We start from the raw sequence: 12,718 nt of genomic DNA on the forward strand, positions 1-12,718 counted from the left end.
TATTTCATGCCATTTAAAATTCTTCCTGGACATATTTGCCTGAATGTTTTTCCTGTCCACATATGGAAACTGTGCTGCATATGCTTTCTTAAATAGACCTCTTTCCCTCTGCGTTTTAGAATTTCATAGAATCTTCGATCACACTGTTTGAATCTGACCTAGAAAGCGGGAAGTTTATTGACATTACGAATCAGGAAATTTCTGACTTAGAAGAAATCGGCTTTGGCCGTGAAACAAGATCCATTCATGTGAAGAGTGGCGCGTAAGTAGCCCCTGCTTGAAGAGCCTCGGGGAGTGCGGGGGGGGGGGGGGGGGGGGGAGGGGCCGCCCAGAGCTGTTAGCTGCTCAATCCTACACTCTCCTCTCCCTTTCAGATGGGTTGCCTACCACCAGAAGTTCTTCTGTGGAGATCAGTACATCTTAGAGAAAGGAAAATACAAATGCTTTTTTGATTGGGGAGGCTCAAGTAACATAATCTTGTCAATCCGACCGATCCAACTGGTAAGTGAAGCTTGGGGCAGGAGGAAGCTAATAAAGGATCCAGTAGGACCGCGGTTCCTAACCGTTCCAGTTCTGCAACCCTTGAATACAGTTCCTCCGGTCGTGGTGACCATAAAATTCTTCTCGTTGCTTCTCCATAACTGTGATTCTGCTACTGTTGTGAGTCATAAGGTGGATGTCTGTATTTTCTGATGGTCTCAGTTGATCCCCCGGGGAAAGGGGTCACTCATTCATTCATTCATTCATTCAGCGTTGCTTGGTGCTCCGGATGAGTCAGTGGGTGACTCACTCGCAGGAGATCCAAGATGAGTGTCACCCGGTGACTCCTGCTCCCTCAAGGGAGAGAGATGCGTGGGTGGCTAGTTACAGTGTGGTCAACAGGAAGATGAAGTATGTAGGTCATGCTGGAAGAGGCTAGGAAGGACACTCAGTCTCTTGGGGTTAAGACCTTCAGGAAGGAAGGAATCCCCATGATACTTTATGGGAGTTCTCTAGGCAGAAGAAACAGCCCGCCCTGTGCAGAGTAACAAAGCATCGAATACTGCAGCGGGCAGTATTGAGGTAATGAGAAGCCCCACAGAGCAGCCTGGATCCCTATGCCTTGGTGTCAGAAACTGAGGCCCGTTCTGAAGTGTACCCAGGAGCTCTTACCTCCTAGCCTCCGTAGCACTCAGAGTAAACTAGCCCTGAGTACTAAAATCATTCCAAGGAGACTCCACAGGTTATTTGGGATAGAAGGCGTCCTAGGCAGGTGAAGGGATTTAGGAAATCAATGAGACCTTTGGAAATCATTTTCAAAGTACATTTTCAAATTACCCTGACGTCAGCGAAGATGATGTGATGCCAATTTTTAAAATATTTTAAAATGTCTTTCAGGAACCGCTTGGGATAAATGAGCCTCCACACTTGGTATGTTTCAAAGTATTCTTAACTCATCATCGCTGGCATGTTTACCTGAAACATTTACACTTTCTCAAATCTTTCTCTTTCTCAAAGCTCAAGATAAGCTTTATGTTTCTTTGTCACAAAGCAAGTTCCTCTTGTTCTCAGTGCCTGTGAGAAGGGGTAACGGTTTCTGTTACTCGAACTGGCTAGGATTTGTCACGGCACGCTGCTGCTCTAACCACCGTGGGCCCTTGGAACCTGTGCCTCTCTCTCTGGAGTTTCCCGCTCTGTACTGTTGCCATCTTGCTGAGCACTGCCTATCACAGCGTTCCCAGAGGAGCTGTCTTGCTGGGCTTATTAAGTACACAGGCCCAGAAACCATCTGTACTACATTAATTTATTAATTTTCTGGGGAGGGGTGTGCTCTCCCGCCATGATGCATGCGCGTGGAGGTCTGCGAACAACTCGTGGAGAAGACTCACTCCTTCGCCCTGTAGATTCTGGTGTTCAGACTCAGGCCGTCAGGACTGGAGACAAGCGCCTTTACCCACTGAGACTTCTCACTGCCCTGCACACATGCATTTCTGATATTCGTGTCCTCTTTTAAAGCTCTTAAAGGCACTCACTTCCTCACCTCTGCCACCCCTCCCCCTTTTCATCCCCTCTCCCCCACCTCCCCGTGTGTGTGTGTGTGTGTGTGTGTGTGTGTGTGTGTGTGTTTCAAAAGGGATTGGGTAAGACACCAGTGTTGGTTTATTGTCTAAATTTAAGCTTGAAAAAAAAGAGAGTAGACCTTAGATGAAAGAAAGACTATAAAATGGGAGAAAGAAACACCATGAGAGAGAAAGATGGGAGGAGGCGAAACACTGCTTTCTGTTTCTTTTAAAATAACCTAGTTAGAAAAATCCCTGTCTAAACTCCATATGTAGTGATTGATGACCACTGACATTCACTGCCACGACACAGTGTAAGTCTTTTCTGAGCATGACCAGCCTCCATGGTCCTGTCATTGTGCAGTGTAATCGCGTTCCCACTGGCTGCCAGTGCTTTGAGGTTTTTATTACTTTCCAGTTAGCCGCGGCCTTCAGGGACAGTTCCTTCTTAGATGTAATTGAGTGGTTGTTTTGTAGAGACACATCTTGCCAGATTGGACTTTTGGAAGCCTCCAGCTGTGGAGTTTTCAAGCACTGGGTTTTACATGAGTCAGCACAGCATGTGTAGATAAAGAAGCTAACAGGAATAATTTCAAACTTTTTCTGAGTTTCTCAACTGCGGATAAAACATCCCAATTCTTTAAAGTTCTTTTCCCTTCCCAACTCAACACTCCTTGTTTTCTTTTTTCATTTATCATCATCATCATCATCACATTTGCTTTATATTCCACTCACTGCCACACTCCTGGTCACCCCCTCCCACAATCCTCCCCCATCCTCCCTTCCCTTCTCCTCTGAGCAGATGCCTCCACCCCCTTGGTATCCTCCAACCCTGGCACATAAAGTCTCTGTGAGACTAGGCCCATTCTCTTTCCCTGAGGCCAGACAAGGCACTCCAGCTAGAACATAAGCCACATACAGACAGCTGCTTTAGGAATAGTCCCCACTTTAGTTGTTCAGGACCCACATGAAAACCAAGCTGCACATCTGCTACATATGTGTGGGGAGGCCTAGGTCCAGCCCATGTATGTTCTGTTCTTTAGTTGGTGCTTCAGTCTCTGAGAACCCCAGAGGTCCAGGTTAGTTGACTCTGTTCGTCTTCTGTGGAGTTCCTATCCCCTTCAGGGAAATCCTTCCTCCTTTTTTCCCATAAGAGTCTCCAAGCTCCATCCACTGTTTGGCTGTGGGTCTCTGAATCTGTCTGAGTCAGCTGGATGGGCGGAGCCTCTCAGAGACAGCCATGTCTACAAGCGTAACAGAGTAGAGTTTAAGGCTAGCCTGGTCTACAGAACAAGTAATGCTCTTTGTTTTAAAAAGGAACTTCAATGTTTGGGGGCAGACGGCTGGGTTTTTGTTATAGTCTTTCCGCTTTCCATGCCAAACCTGAAGAGGGGAATCGGCAGGTTAGCTTATGTTTACTAAGGCGCACACTGAGCCTCTGTTTACACAGCATCAGAAACCCCAGCGCATGTCAGACATTTTCTTATTTACGTTTATATAAACAAGAACAAGCAAATCTTGGCTGTGTTCCCATAATGTAGGTTTTTTTCCTGTCTGAGAAAGGAAACAGTTACATTTCAGGACTCAAGTCAGAGAGGGACTTTTTTTGTTGTTGTATTTTTCGTTAATTATCTCAAGAGAAACTTCAAGCTACCCCAGGGAGGGGGCGGGAATCTAGAAAATGTGTAGAGAGTAATTTATATACATGTATTTTGTATATATATATATATATATATACATGTGTATATATATATATATATATAATCATGATAACTATAAACAATTGCTGGTGGTTTGATAGGCAAGAAAATCTATATCTAATTGTTATTCCTAATAGAAAACCTGCATTTATGGAGGAGAGTGCTCTTCTCCCGAGACTGCAAACCAGTCCCTAAGTCTGAGCTTTGAAGTGACTAATGGGCTTATAATAGTTATGCTTGCTGTTAACATATAGGCCAGTGGTTCTCAATCTGTACACCGTGACCCCTTTGGAGGCGTCACATGTCAGATATCCTGCATATTTATGATTCATAGCAGTAGCTATGAAGTAGCATTGTGGTTGGGGGCTACCACAACATGGGGAATGTTATTAAAATGTTCGAAGCATGAAGAAGGTTGAGAAGCATTGATATAGGGGGATTCTTATATAATCAAAGCCCAGGAAGAACTATTTTTTTTAAAGATTTATTTATTTATTATATATAAGTACACTGTAGCTGTCTTCAGATACACCAGAAGAGGGCATCGGATCTCTTTACAGATGGTTGTGAGCCACCATGTGGTTGCTGGGAATTGAACTCATGACCTCTGGAAGAGCAGTCGGGTGCTCTTAACCGCTGAGCCATCTCTCCAGCCCCAGGAAGAACTATTTAAACGCATAAGATCTTGCCTGAGTAACCAGGAAGATAAGATTTTTATTTAATTGAAGTGAGTGATTTATGTAGAGTCTAATTGAAGATTGGAAACAGATTTTTGTTTGTGTGTTGTCTTCATGTATCCATGAGGACGGTCCACATGGTTGCATGACGTGTTAGAGAGGAAAACTTCTCTTAGAAGTTATTTTCGTGCAAAAGTAAATAAAATTATTTCAAAAGTCCCTGCCAATCCTGTGAAATAAATTGGGCAGGCCATCTGTGTTCGGTCAGTAATTAAGTTACTGGATTTTTAGTTTGTCTTAATGTGTATCATAAATGAAAATGACACAGTGAAATGTATTTCTGCAAAGTCTTAATCATAAAGCGTTCATTACTTCTGCCTCAAGGGGGTAGTTAGCATGAAGACCTGCAGCAGTGACGTGAGGAGGTAACCTCATCCTCCAGTGGCAGAATCTGTTTTTCTTTTCTCTTCTCCCCGGTCCCCTCCTTTCTTCTCTCCCTCCTTTCTTTCACCTCTCTACTTTCTTCTTCTGTCTACTTCCACGGAGGAGACTGTTAAGCACAGACACACATTCCCACGTGGTCCACGGTGATGCATGTAGTTTGAGGATAACTCCTATCTTGTCCTTCTATTTGCTTAGTTTCTAAGCAACACAGTGATCATCTTTATGTATCTATTGTCCATTGAAGTCTAAAGGAAAATACTATAGTGATTTGTATAGCTAGGTTTTCTCCCACCTTAGATTTTCCAAACCATTGTCACTTAATTTTATTAAGAATGGAAACTGCACCTTAACTGTTTACAGCTGCTGTGCCTAGAATTGGCTTCGGATATCCTGAAGGCACTTTTCATAGGAGGGCTGATTTGGACCATTCTTGGAGCATTGTTGTGAAGGCTGTTCTGATGCACCGACGGAGTGGCCAGAATGGGGTTGTTGTTTTGTAGCTTTGGTTTAATGTTGACTTAACCATGTACTTTCTCATTTTACAAGTAAGAAAGAAATAGACTCAAATACATATTGAGCCCAGTTTCCAAATATTTGCACAAAAATAGTTATCAAAATACTGTGTGTGAATTTAGATTCCTCTCTGTAAGAAAATAAGACTAAGGGCTAGAAGGGGCTTCCAATGGAAACATCTGAGCTGTACTATACTTGTATGATTGCTGTCTGGAATTTGACATTTCCTAAGTTTGTGGTGAAATGTTGAAGTGCAACTATGTGCGTGTGTGTGTGTGTGTGTGTGTGTGTTGGTGGATGTGCTTTGATTGAACTCATGCATGCTGAGCAAAGTCTACATGGATATTAGCACCTCAAGCCTGAATGAGACACAAACATTAAACCCAGTGATACATAAAAACCACACTCTACAAACCAGAAGCACATGAAGTAAGACAGCTGGGAGATCCTTTTTCAAGTAGTGTTTCCAGTTTGTCATGTGAATTTTGATAGTGTTTGCAAGCAGCAGAAAATGTATATTTTCAGAAGTTTGCACTTCATGTTTTATGAATCTCTATGTTATGAAGCAAGCATACATGTTGTTTGGGACTCTTTTCTTGACTGAAATGGGGTGGATCTTCTTAAAACAGGGAGTTCCTTGGTGCTTGATGCTCCTAGTACAGTGTGGTTTCACAACAGGAAGTCACATTGTGAAAGCCACCTCTGTGAAAGCCAGGGGAGTGCCAGGGTTTTCACTTCCTGAACAAAGTCAGGGCAGGATGAGTCTGTCAAGAACCAGATCCCATCAGAGGAGGAGGATGGTGGGGAGCACCAACTGCTGAAGGAGCCTTGTTTCTGATGGCTGCATGTACTCTGCAGACCATTTACTACAGCACATGCCTTGCGCCATGCAAACATGGCTGGGTGCCAGTGTGTGCCTTGGGTCAAGCCAGTTAGAGTCTCCAGAGGATTTTGAGAAACTCATAAATAGGGCACAGTAATTTGTTCTTTCTCACTTTTGATTCAAGGCGTCTAGAGCTGCAGTTGTTTGTTTGTTTTCAGCTCAAAGGGGGGGGGGGGGGGGTTGACTGGGATTTCATTGTCTGTTTTACCTTGACAAAAACTTAAGTAGAAACTTAGTGTAATGTTCAGTTACATTATATCAACTATCAACTGTACGTTTGAGATATTATCAGAAAAGTGAGTCCATAGTCTAAAATGTATACCTCTCTCGTTCTTCACCACAAATCTGGGGCTAATCCCACACAGTTTGGCACAAGCTGTAATGAATATGGTAAATACTGAAATTCCGTTCTCACATAAGGAGGAAGGAAGGTGTGCTTAGCAGCCAGTGGCCATTCTTCCCGTAACTGTACTGATACTAAATAAAACACGGATCTAATGTCCTGCTGAACTTTTATGAGTGCCTTAAAGTTTATTTGCCTGTGATGACGTTAAGCAGCCATTTCACGGTCAATTACTATTATGTTCTCGCAGCTCAAAGCATTCAGTAAAGCAGGCTTCCAAGGAGAGTGTATCGATTTCATAAAAGAATGCGCTGATCTGACCTCCTTCACGCCCGCGTCCTTTAAGGTTCTCCGTGGCTGGTGAGTGTGCTTCTCAACTCTTCTCCTTTCACTTGACTGAAGTTTTTAAGTTTATGGAGGTCAGGCTTTTTTTTTTTTTTTAATTTTGGCATATGCAGTAATTTAATTTTTAAAAGCACTTAAAATATTAAAAAAAAAAAACTTTTCAGCCTGTGGACTATATGGAAATAAATGATGAGACTAGTTTGCAGATCCTGGCAAAGATTGTGGGTCATTGATAAAGGGAGTCAGCAAATGGTATTTATCCATCCTACGGCGTATGGTAAAAACGTTCCTACTGTCCGGTGGGTGGTAGTGTCGTGTGCCTTCAGCACTTGGGAGGCAGGCGGACCTCTGAGTTCAAGGCCAGTCTGTTCTACAGAGTAAGCTCCAGGACAGCCAGGGCTACATGGAGAAACCCTGTCTTGAAAAACAAAAGAACCCTGGGCTCCAACCTCATAGGTAGCAATGAATAGCCTAGTAAGGGCACCAGTGGAAGGGGAAGCCCTTGGTCCTGCCAAGACTGAACCCCCAGTGAATGTGATTATTGGGGGGAGAGTGGTAATGGGGGGAGGATGGGGAGGGGAACACCCATAGAGAAGGGGAGGGGGAGGGGTTAGGGGGATGTTGGCCCGGAAACTGGGAAGGGGAATAACAATCAAAATATAAATAAGAAATACTCAAGTTAATAAAGATTAAAAAAACAAACAAACAAACAAAAGAAAACAAAGCAAAACAAAAGTCTCGGACTGGGGGTTGGGGATTTAGCTCAGTGGTAGAGCGCTTGCCTAGCAAGCGCAAGGCCCTGGGTTCAGTCCCCAGCTCCGGGAAAAAAAAAAAAAAGAGAGAGAGAGAAAAAACAAAAGTCTCGGTCTGATCCTGAGGTCTATATATTATTTCAGCAGCACCCACTTGCCACTGTCCCCGTAAGCGACTGTGGGAAAGCCGGACATTGCTGGCATTAAATGGGTAGCATGTCTGTTCCCCACTAGTCCAGAGCCCCTTTCCCGGTTGCTTCCTGCCTGTGACTCTAATCATGGACTTGCTCACATTACCTACTTGTCTCCATTAAGCTGCAAAGTTTTCAGCCTTGCTTGCTACTCATCCCAATATATTTTCCAGGGTCCAGCCCAGATCACCTCCTTGACCTCCACTCCCCCCATTCAAGCAGAGTTTTCTCTGTGTTTCCCTATCCCTCTTCTAGTTTGATTTTTTTTATATATATATCGGTTACTGTTTTTATATTTGCTTCCAAGGGGTAACCATAAAGTCTTGTGAGTTCAGTAGCATGGCCTGCTCTCACTCTTATAAGAGGGAAATATGTAGCAAGGACTCCAAATGGTTTCCATACCATCATATATGGCTTTGAGTCTCTTCTCCATGAAGGCGAAAAAGAAAAGTTCTGAAAGGTGAATTTTGCATTTATTCAAGTAAAAAGAAGCGCTGAAGTTTCCCTACAGGAAAATCATTTTCTCTCCTGATATTGAAATCTATGACAAGTTAGTCACATATGTCTTTACATGCTGGATGTATATGTTTATATTCTAGTGAAGTGAAATGAATTTTAGAGCCATGGAGACTGTCTGAGCACCGAGTCTTTGTGAGAGACCTGGATATAAGCCCAGCCCCCTCCTTCCCAGCTATGTCACTCAATAAGTCTGGTCACCCTCAGTGCTCAGACTCCTTCTCTATGAAGGAGGAATAATGATAGTCCCCTCCTCAAAAGGTTGTCTTCTCCTCCTGGTGCTGGGAATTGAACTTCAAGGTCTCATTCATGCTAGGCAAGTGCTCTACCGCTGAGCCATATTTCAAAGGATTCATAAGCAATTATAAATAAAACAATGCAAACAAAGGACTTTGCCTCTTGACTGAAACATTTAAAACCCACTGATAAATGTCAGCAATGAAGTCTTCACTACATAGGAAAAAATGTCAGCAACCTGTGGTGCCAGCTCACATTCATTCCTGTGGAAATTTAGAATTAGCCTGATCTAGGTGAAGTGCAGACATTCTTAAATTATTGGGCTAAGATTTAAACACGCCCAAATTACTAAATTACTTTTGAGAGTGAATCCTTAACCAGGTATTTGGTGTGTAGTGTACTGAATGGAACTCAATATGAAGGATTCACTTAAAAAAAAATTCTCTTAGCTGTCTGATATAAAAGTGACAGGTATGCTTTAGATAAAACCTTCCCCAAAATAGCTTAATTACCCTGATTACTCGTCACCATAAATTGATACCAGGGTCTTTTACTTGAAGACACCAAATTTACAAATGTCATTGTATAAAGCAGATGTGTTTTCATTTCAGATTTCAACTCTGCCACTTAACTGGTGAATCTCAGGAAAATCACATTAGCTTTTATAATCGTAAAAATGATCTTATATCTTCAGTTTAAGCAGTTTCTGAGGGCACGGTGAAGTGTAATGTCCGTGACGAATGCCCGGAGCATAGTAGGCAGGAACTGAACAAGAGCAGCCACCGTTTACTGACCAGTACTGCCCAGCGCCATGACTGCTGTACCCAAGTGTCTATGGCTCGGAGATAGGACAACCTTGAGGGCTGATGGCAATTTGAGTCTCTTCCTGCTTGTTTACTAGCTGGCTCCTGTACTACCAAGAAGACGGTTTCTATCATCAGTGCGTACTGGAAGAAGGCCTCTACACTGATCTCACTTCCTGTGGCTGCCCATCAGCTAGAGTCAGGGCGCTCAAGCCCATCGACTATGTGAGTAATCTGCTGGGCATGTGGTCATGAGACCGGTGTGTAAATACCCTAGGTATGTGCGAGCGCCTGCACCACTTCCAGCTCTAACTCCACGCAGATCGGGTCGTCTCTCTGAACTTGAACATGCTTGTTCAAAGTTCAAAGGAGACGGCAGTGCTCACCTGTACCTCACGGGACTCTTGATAACTCTTGAGTGCCCTGATGTACATGAAAGGCAGAGCCCTCTGAAGAACAGTTTATAGTGTGACGTTAGAAGTATTGTTATAATGGGAAACACCAAATCACCAAAAAAGGGAATAATCCAACTGTTGGTTATTATGAAATTGAGTCCCACTCCTGAAAGGCAGCTAAAAGTGACTTGTCGGAATATAATCCCCAAGCACTAGAGTAATGTAGACTTGTGTTTACATCTCAGTGTGGTACTTTTCCTCAGCGAGGTGGACATTTGGCCCTTTCTCACTTGTTATCTGTAACAAGTAACAACAAAATGACTATAAAACCACTGAGGTATTAAATGAGATGCTTAAAATTGTTATAGCTTCTTAATAATAAAAAGGATAGCATCATTACATTCACATAGTAACTGAGTCACAGGACAACTTGCTACTTGGGTTCCCAGTGTATATTAAGACATGGAGTACCATTAGCATTGATTGACTTCAAACTTTAATTTTTGGAAACAAGGACTGTACTGCCTAGTCTGTGCAGAATTACTTGAGTCCCCATGGAGGCTCCTGTTTGTAGAGTACATAAGTTCTTTGCCACAGATATATTTAGAAATTTAAGTGTGAGAAAGCCAGCACTCTGGGCTGTCTGTTTGGGGCTTCTGTTCTCCAGGATCTGTGCAACCAAAGCAATAGGAGGTCCAGGATACATCCAGGTTCTTATTAAGAGGATTCCCCAAGAACATGGCTGGTCAGAGCTTGAGATCACACAGAGCTGATGATAACACTGAATGACAGCAGAGGTTACTCAGACCTTCCAACCAGAGCTCGGCTCCTTTAATCTGAACCTTAGGGATGCCATCTTGTTTCCCAAGGCATTCTTGGAGAGAGTATTCTTGGTATCAGGCTAAGAATAGCATCTTGGCTGAGGAATGAGAATACAGATAGAGTCCTTGGTCTCTCACTTGCTCCAGGGACACCACCTCTGAAAGAGTAAGAGGCTCCTAGTGTGTCCCTGTCTGTCAAGGGAAGACCACTAAAACAGTAAGAGGCACAGAGACAGAAATGTGATGTGCTTGAAAACACATTGGAAAAGTCAGTCACATTCATAGGGAAAGGGAATGTATTTTTAAAGGAAATTCTAGTGGTCATATCAACTGAAATAATGCCTGGGGTTGATTAACTCTGAAAACAAACATGTCCTAAATACGAAAGTACCTTATTAAAAGGTTTCTGAAAGATTTTTAATTTGGTGAAACAGAATCAACTAAATTTTAGGTACTCTATACAAAACTAGATCCTAATGGCTGGAATGCTTGCAAAGTCTGTGTGGGACATTTTCTGCCCATCAGGAGGAACATGTGAAACTGTTTCAGTCATTAGCAGGCAAGTATTTGAGCATGGGCTTTGGTTACCATGAGGTAGGCACGTCAAAATCAGTAAACCTATAGGCTACCATTTCCCACAAAAGGAGCCATCCTTCAGATCCCAATCGCATGCAGTTTCCATGTCTCCTTCCCCTGGAGAGTCCTAGACCCTGGTCTTCTGTTTCCCCCTTCCATCTGCTTCCTTTGTCACTCCACAGTGGTCTTAGAATGAATGATGTGCCTTTTTGTATGTGAATGTGTCACTAGCCAGTATGATTCTGGACTCATTCTAGGAAATGTTTCTGTCTGTCTGCACTGTTTACATATGAGCTAATCCGTCGGTCAGCCTGCAGCTTTTGAGGGTGTTGCCTGTACTTTGGTAGACATGGTAAGAGTTAGTGCCTGGTGCATACTATCATACTGAGAGCCTTATGGTTTCACCTTCCTGTGGGGTCAGCCTGTCCTATATTCATTAGCCAGTCTTATCCAGGCTAACTTCTGTCTGTACAGATGGATGATACAGTTGAGAGGCCCCTGGATATACAGTCTGTAGTGTGGCAATAATTTCACTGTGGAAGGAGCTTCCCAGTCCCGTTTCCCACTAACATGATTAGGGACTGTCACTTAATTTGTCTAAGTCTCAGTTAAGAGCTCAGGAAGAAACCAGTTACAGAGAGAATTTTCAAACTGGTAACAGCTTTTAGTTCTAGTGCAGATAAATCGACCAATAAATATAATGGGCAAGAAAAAGAAGTTGGTCCACTCTAGTTTTCACGTGGTTAGAAGGAAGATTGTGAACGTCACGGAAGGCCCCAGAACCTCTGTACTTTTTAACATGGGTGTCTTCTCTCAGCCATCACAGAGCAGTTGAATAGCTTGGATTTCAGACTGAGCACTGATTGTAGGCACACATTTGCCGTGCGTCTTACTGGTGGACTGGTGTGATCCAGTCACTTTGGTCAGTGTCATGGCTGTTTTCATGACCGTGGAGGAGAGGAGCCAGAATCCTATCCGGTGCTTCTGCACAAACTCGGCATCGTGGGTCCACTTCTATGGCTGAAAGCTTTTAAGACAGAGCGTCATCAATTGGCTTTTTTTTCCCTTCTTCTTAGAGTATGGCTAAAGCTGGCAGATAATATTCAAAGGGCACACGGTACACATAGGGAGTCAGGGAGGTGACTCTGTTAGCAGGGTTTTGGCAATGGGATGGGGAAATGTAAAAGTTCCCAGTATATTCTTTGTCTGTCCTTGTCATAGAGCCAGCTTCCTTTATAAATAAGAAGAAAAGGACTGTTGACCTAGAGGAGACTTGGTGGCCTTGTCACACGAGGAGCATGGTACATGATAGACCGTGGTCCTAATTCCCCCTTAGACTTCCTATAGGATTCACCCTGGGAAACTTGGGTTTTGTATCAGTGTCTGAGAAAAGTATGGACAGAGCAGGTGGTGTCAGTAAAGTGAGCGGAGGCCCAGAGGTTTCCTCCAGATCTCCTTGAGCTGTGTGTTTATGGAGACCGAT

General features: G+C 43.3%; 1 protein-coding gene across 1 annotated transcript in view; it reads left to right on the forward strand.

Moving 5' to 3' along the window:
• Crybg3 (crystallin beta-gamma domain containing 3) overlaps positions 1-12,718 on the forward strand; it is a 112,564-nt gene that overhangs the window by 77,730 nt on the left and 22,116 nt on the right. Inside the window, exons 13-17 of the mRNA XM_213639.11 lie at positions 120-262; positions 375-501; positions 1,378-1,410; positions 6,850-6,959; positions 9,542-9,668. Coding sequence (XP_213639.6) covers positions 120-262; positions 375-501; positions 1,378-1,410; positions 6,850-6,959; positions 9,542-9,668 — 540 coding nt within the window. The remainder of the gene's footprint in view (positions 1-119; positions 263-374; positions 502-1,377; positions 1,411-6,849; positions 6,960-9,541; positions 9,669-12,718) is intronic.

The sequence above is a fragment of the Rattus norvegicus genome, chromosome 11 (genome assembly GCF_036323735.1).
Source record: "Rattus norvegicus strain BN/NHsdMcwi chromosome 11, GRCr8, whole genome shotgun sequence".
NCBI classification, from domain to species: domain Eukaryota; kingdom Metazoa; phylum Chordata; class Mammalia; order Rodentia; family Muridae; genus Rattus; species Rattus norvegicus.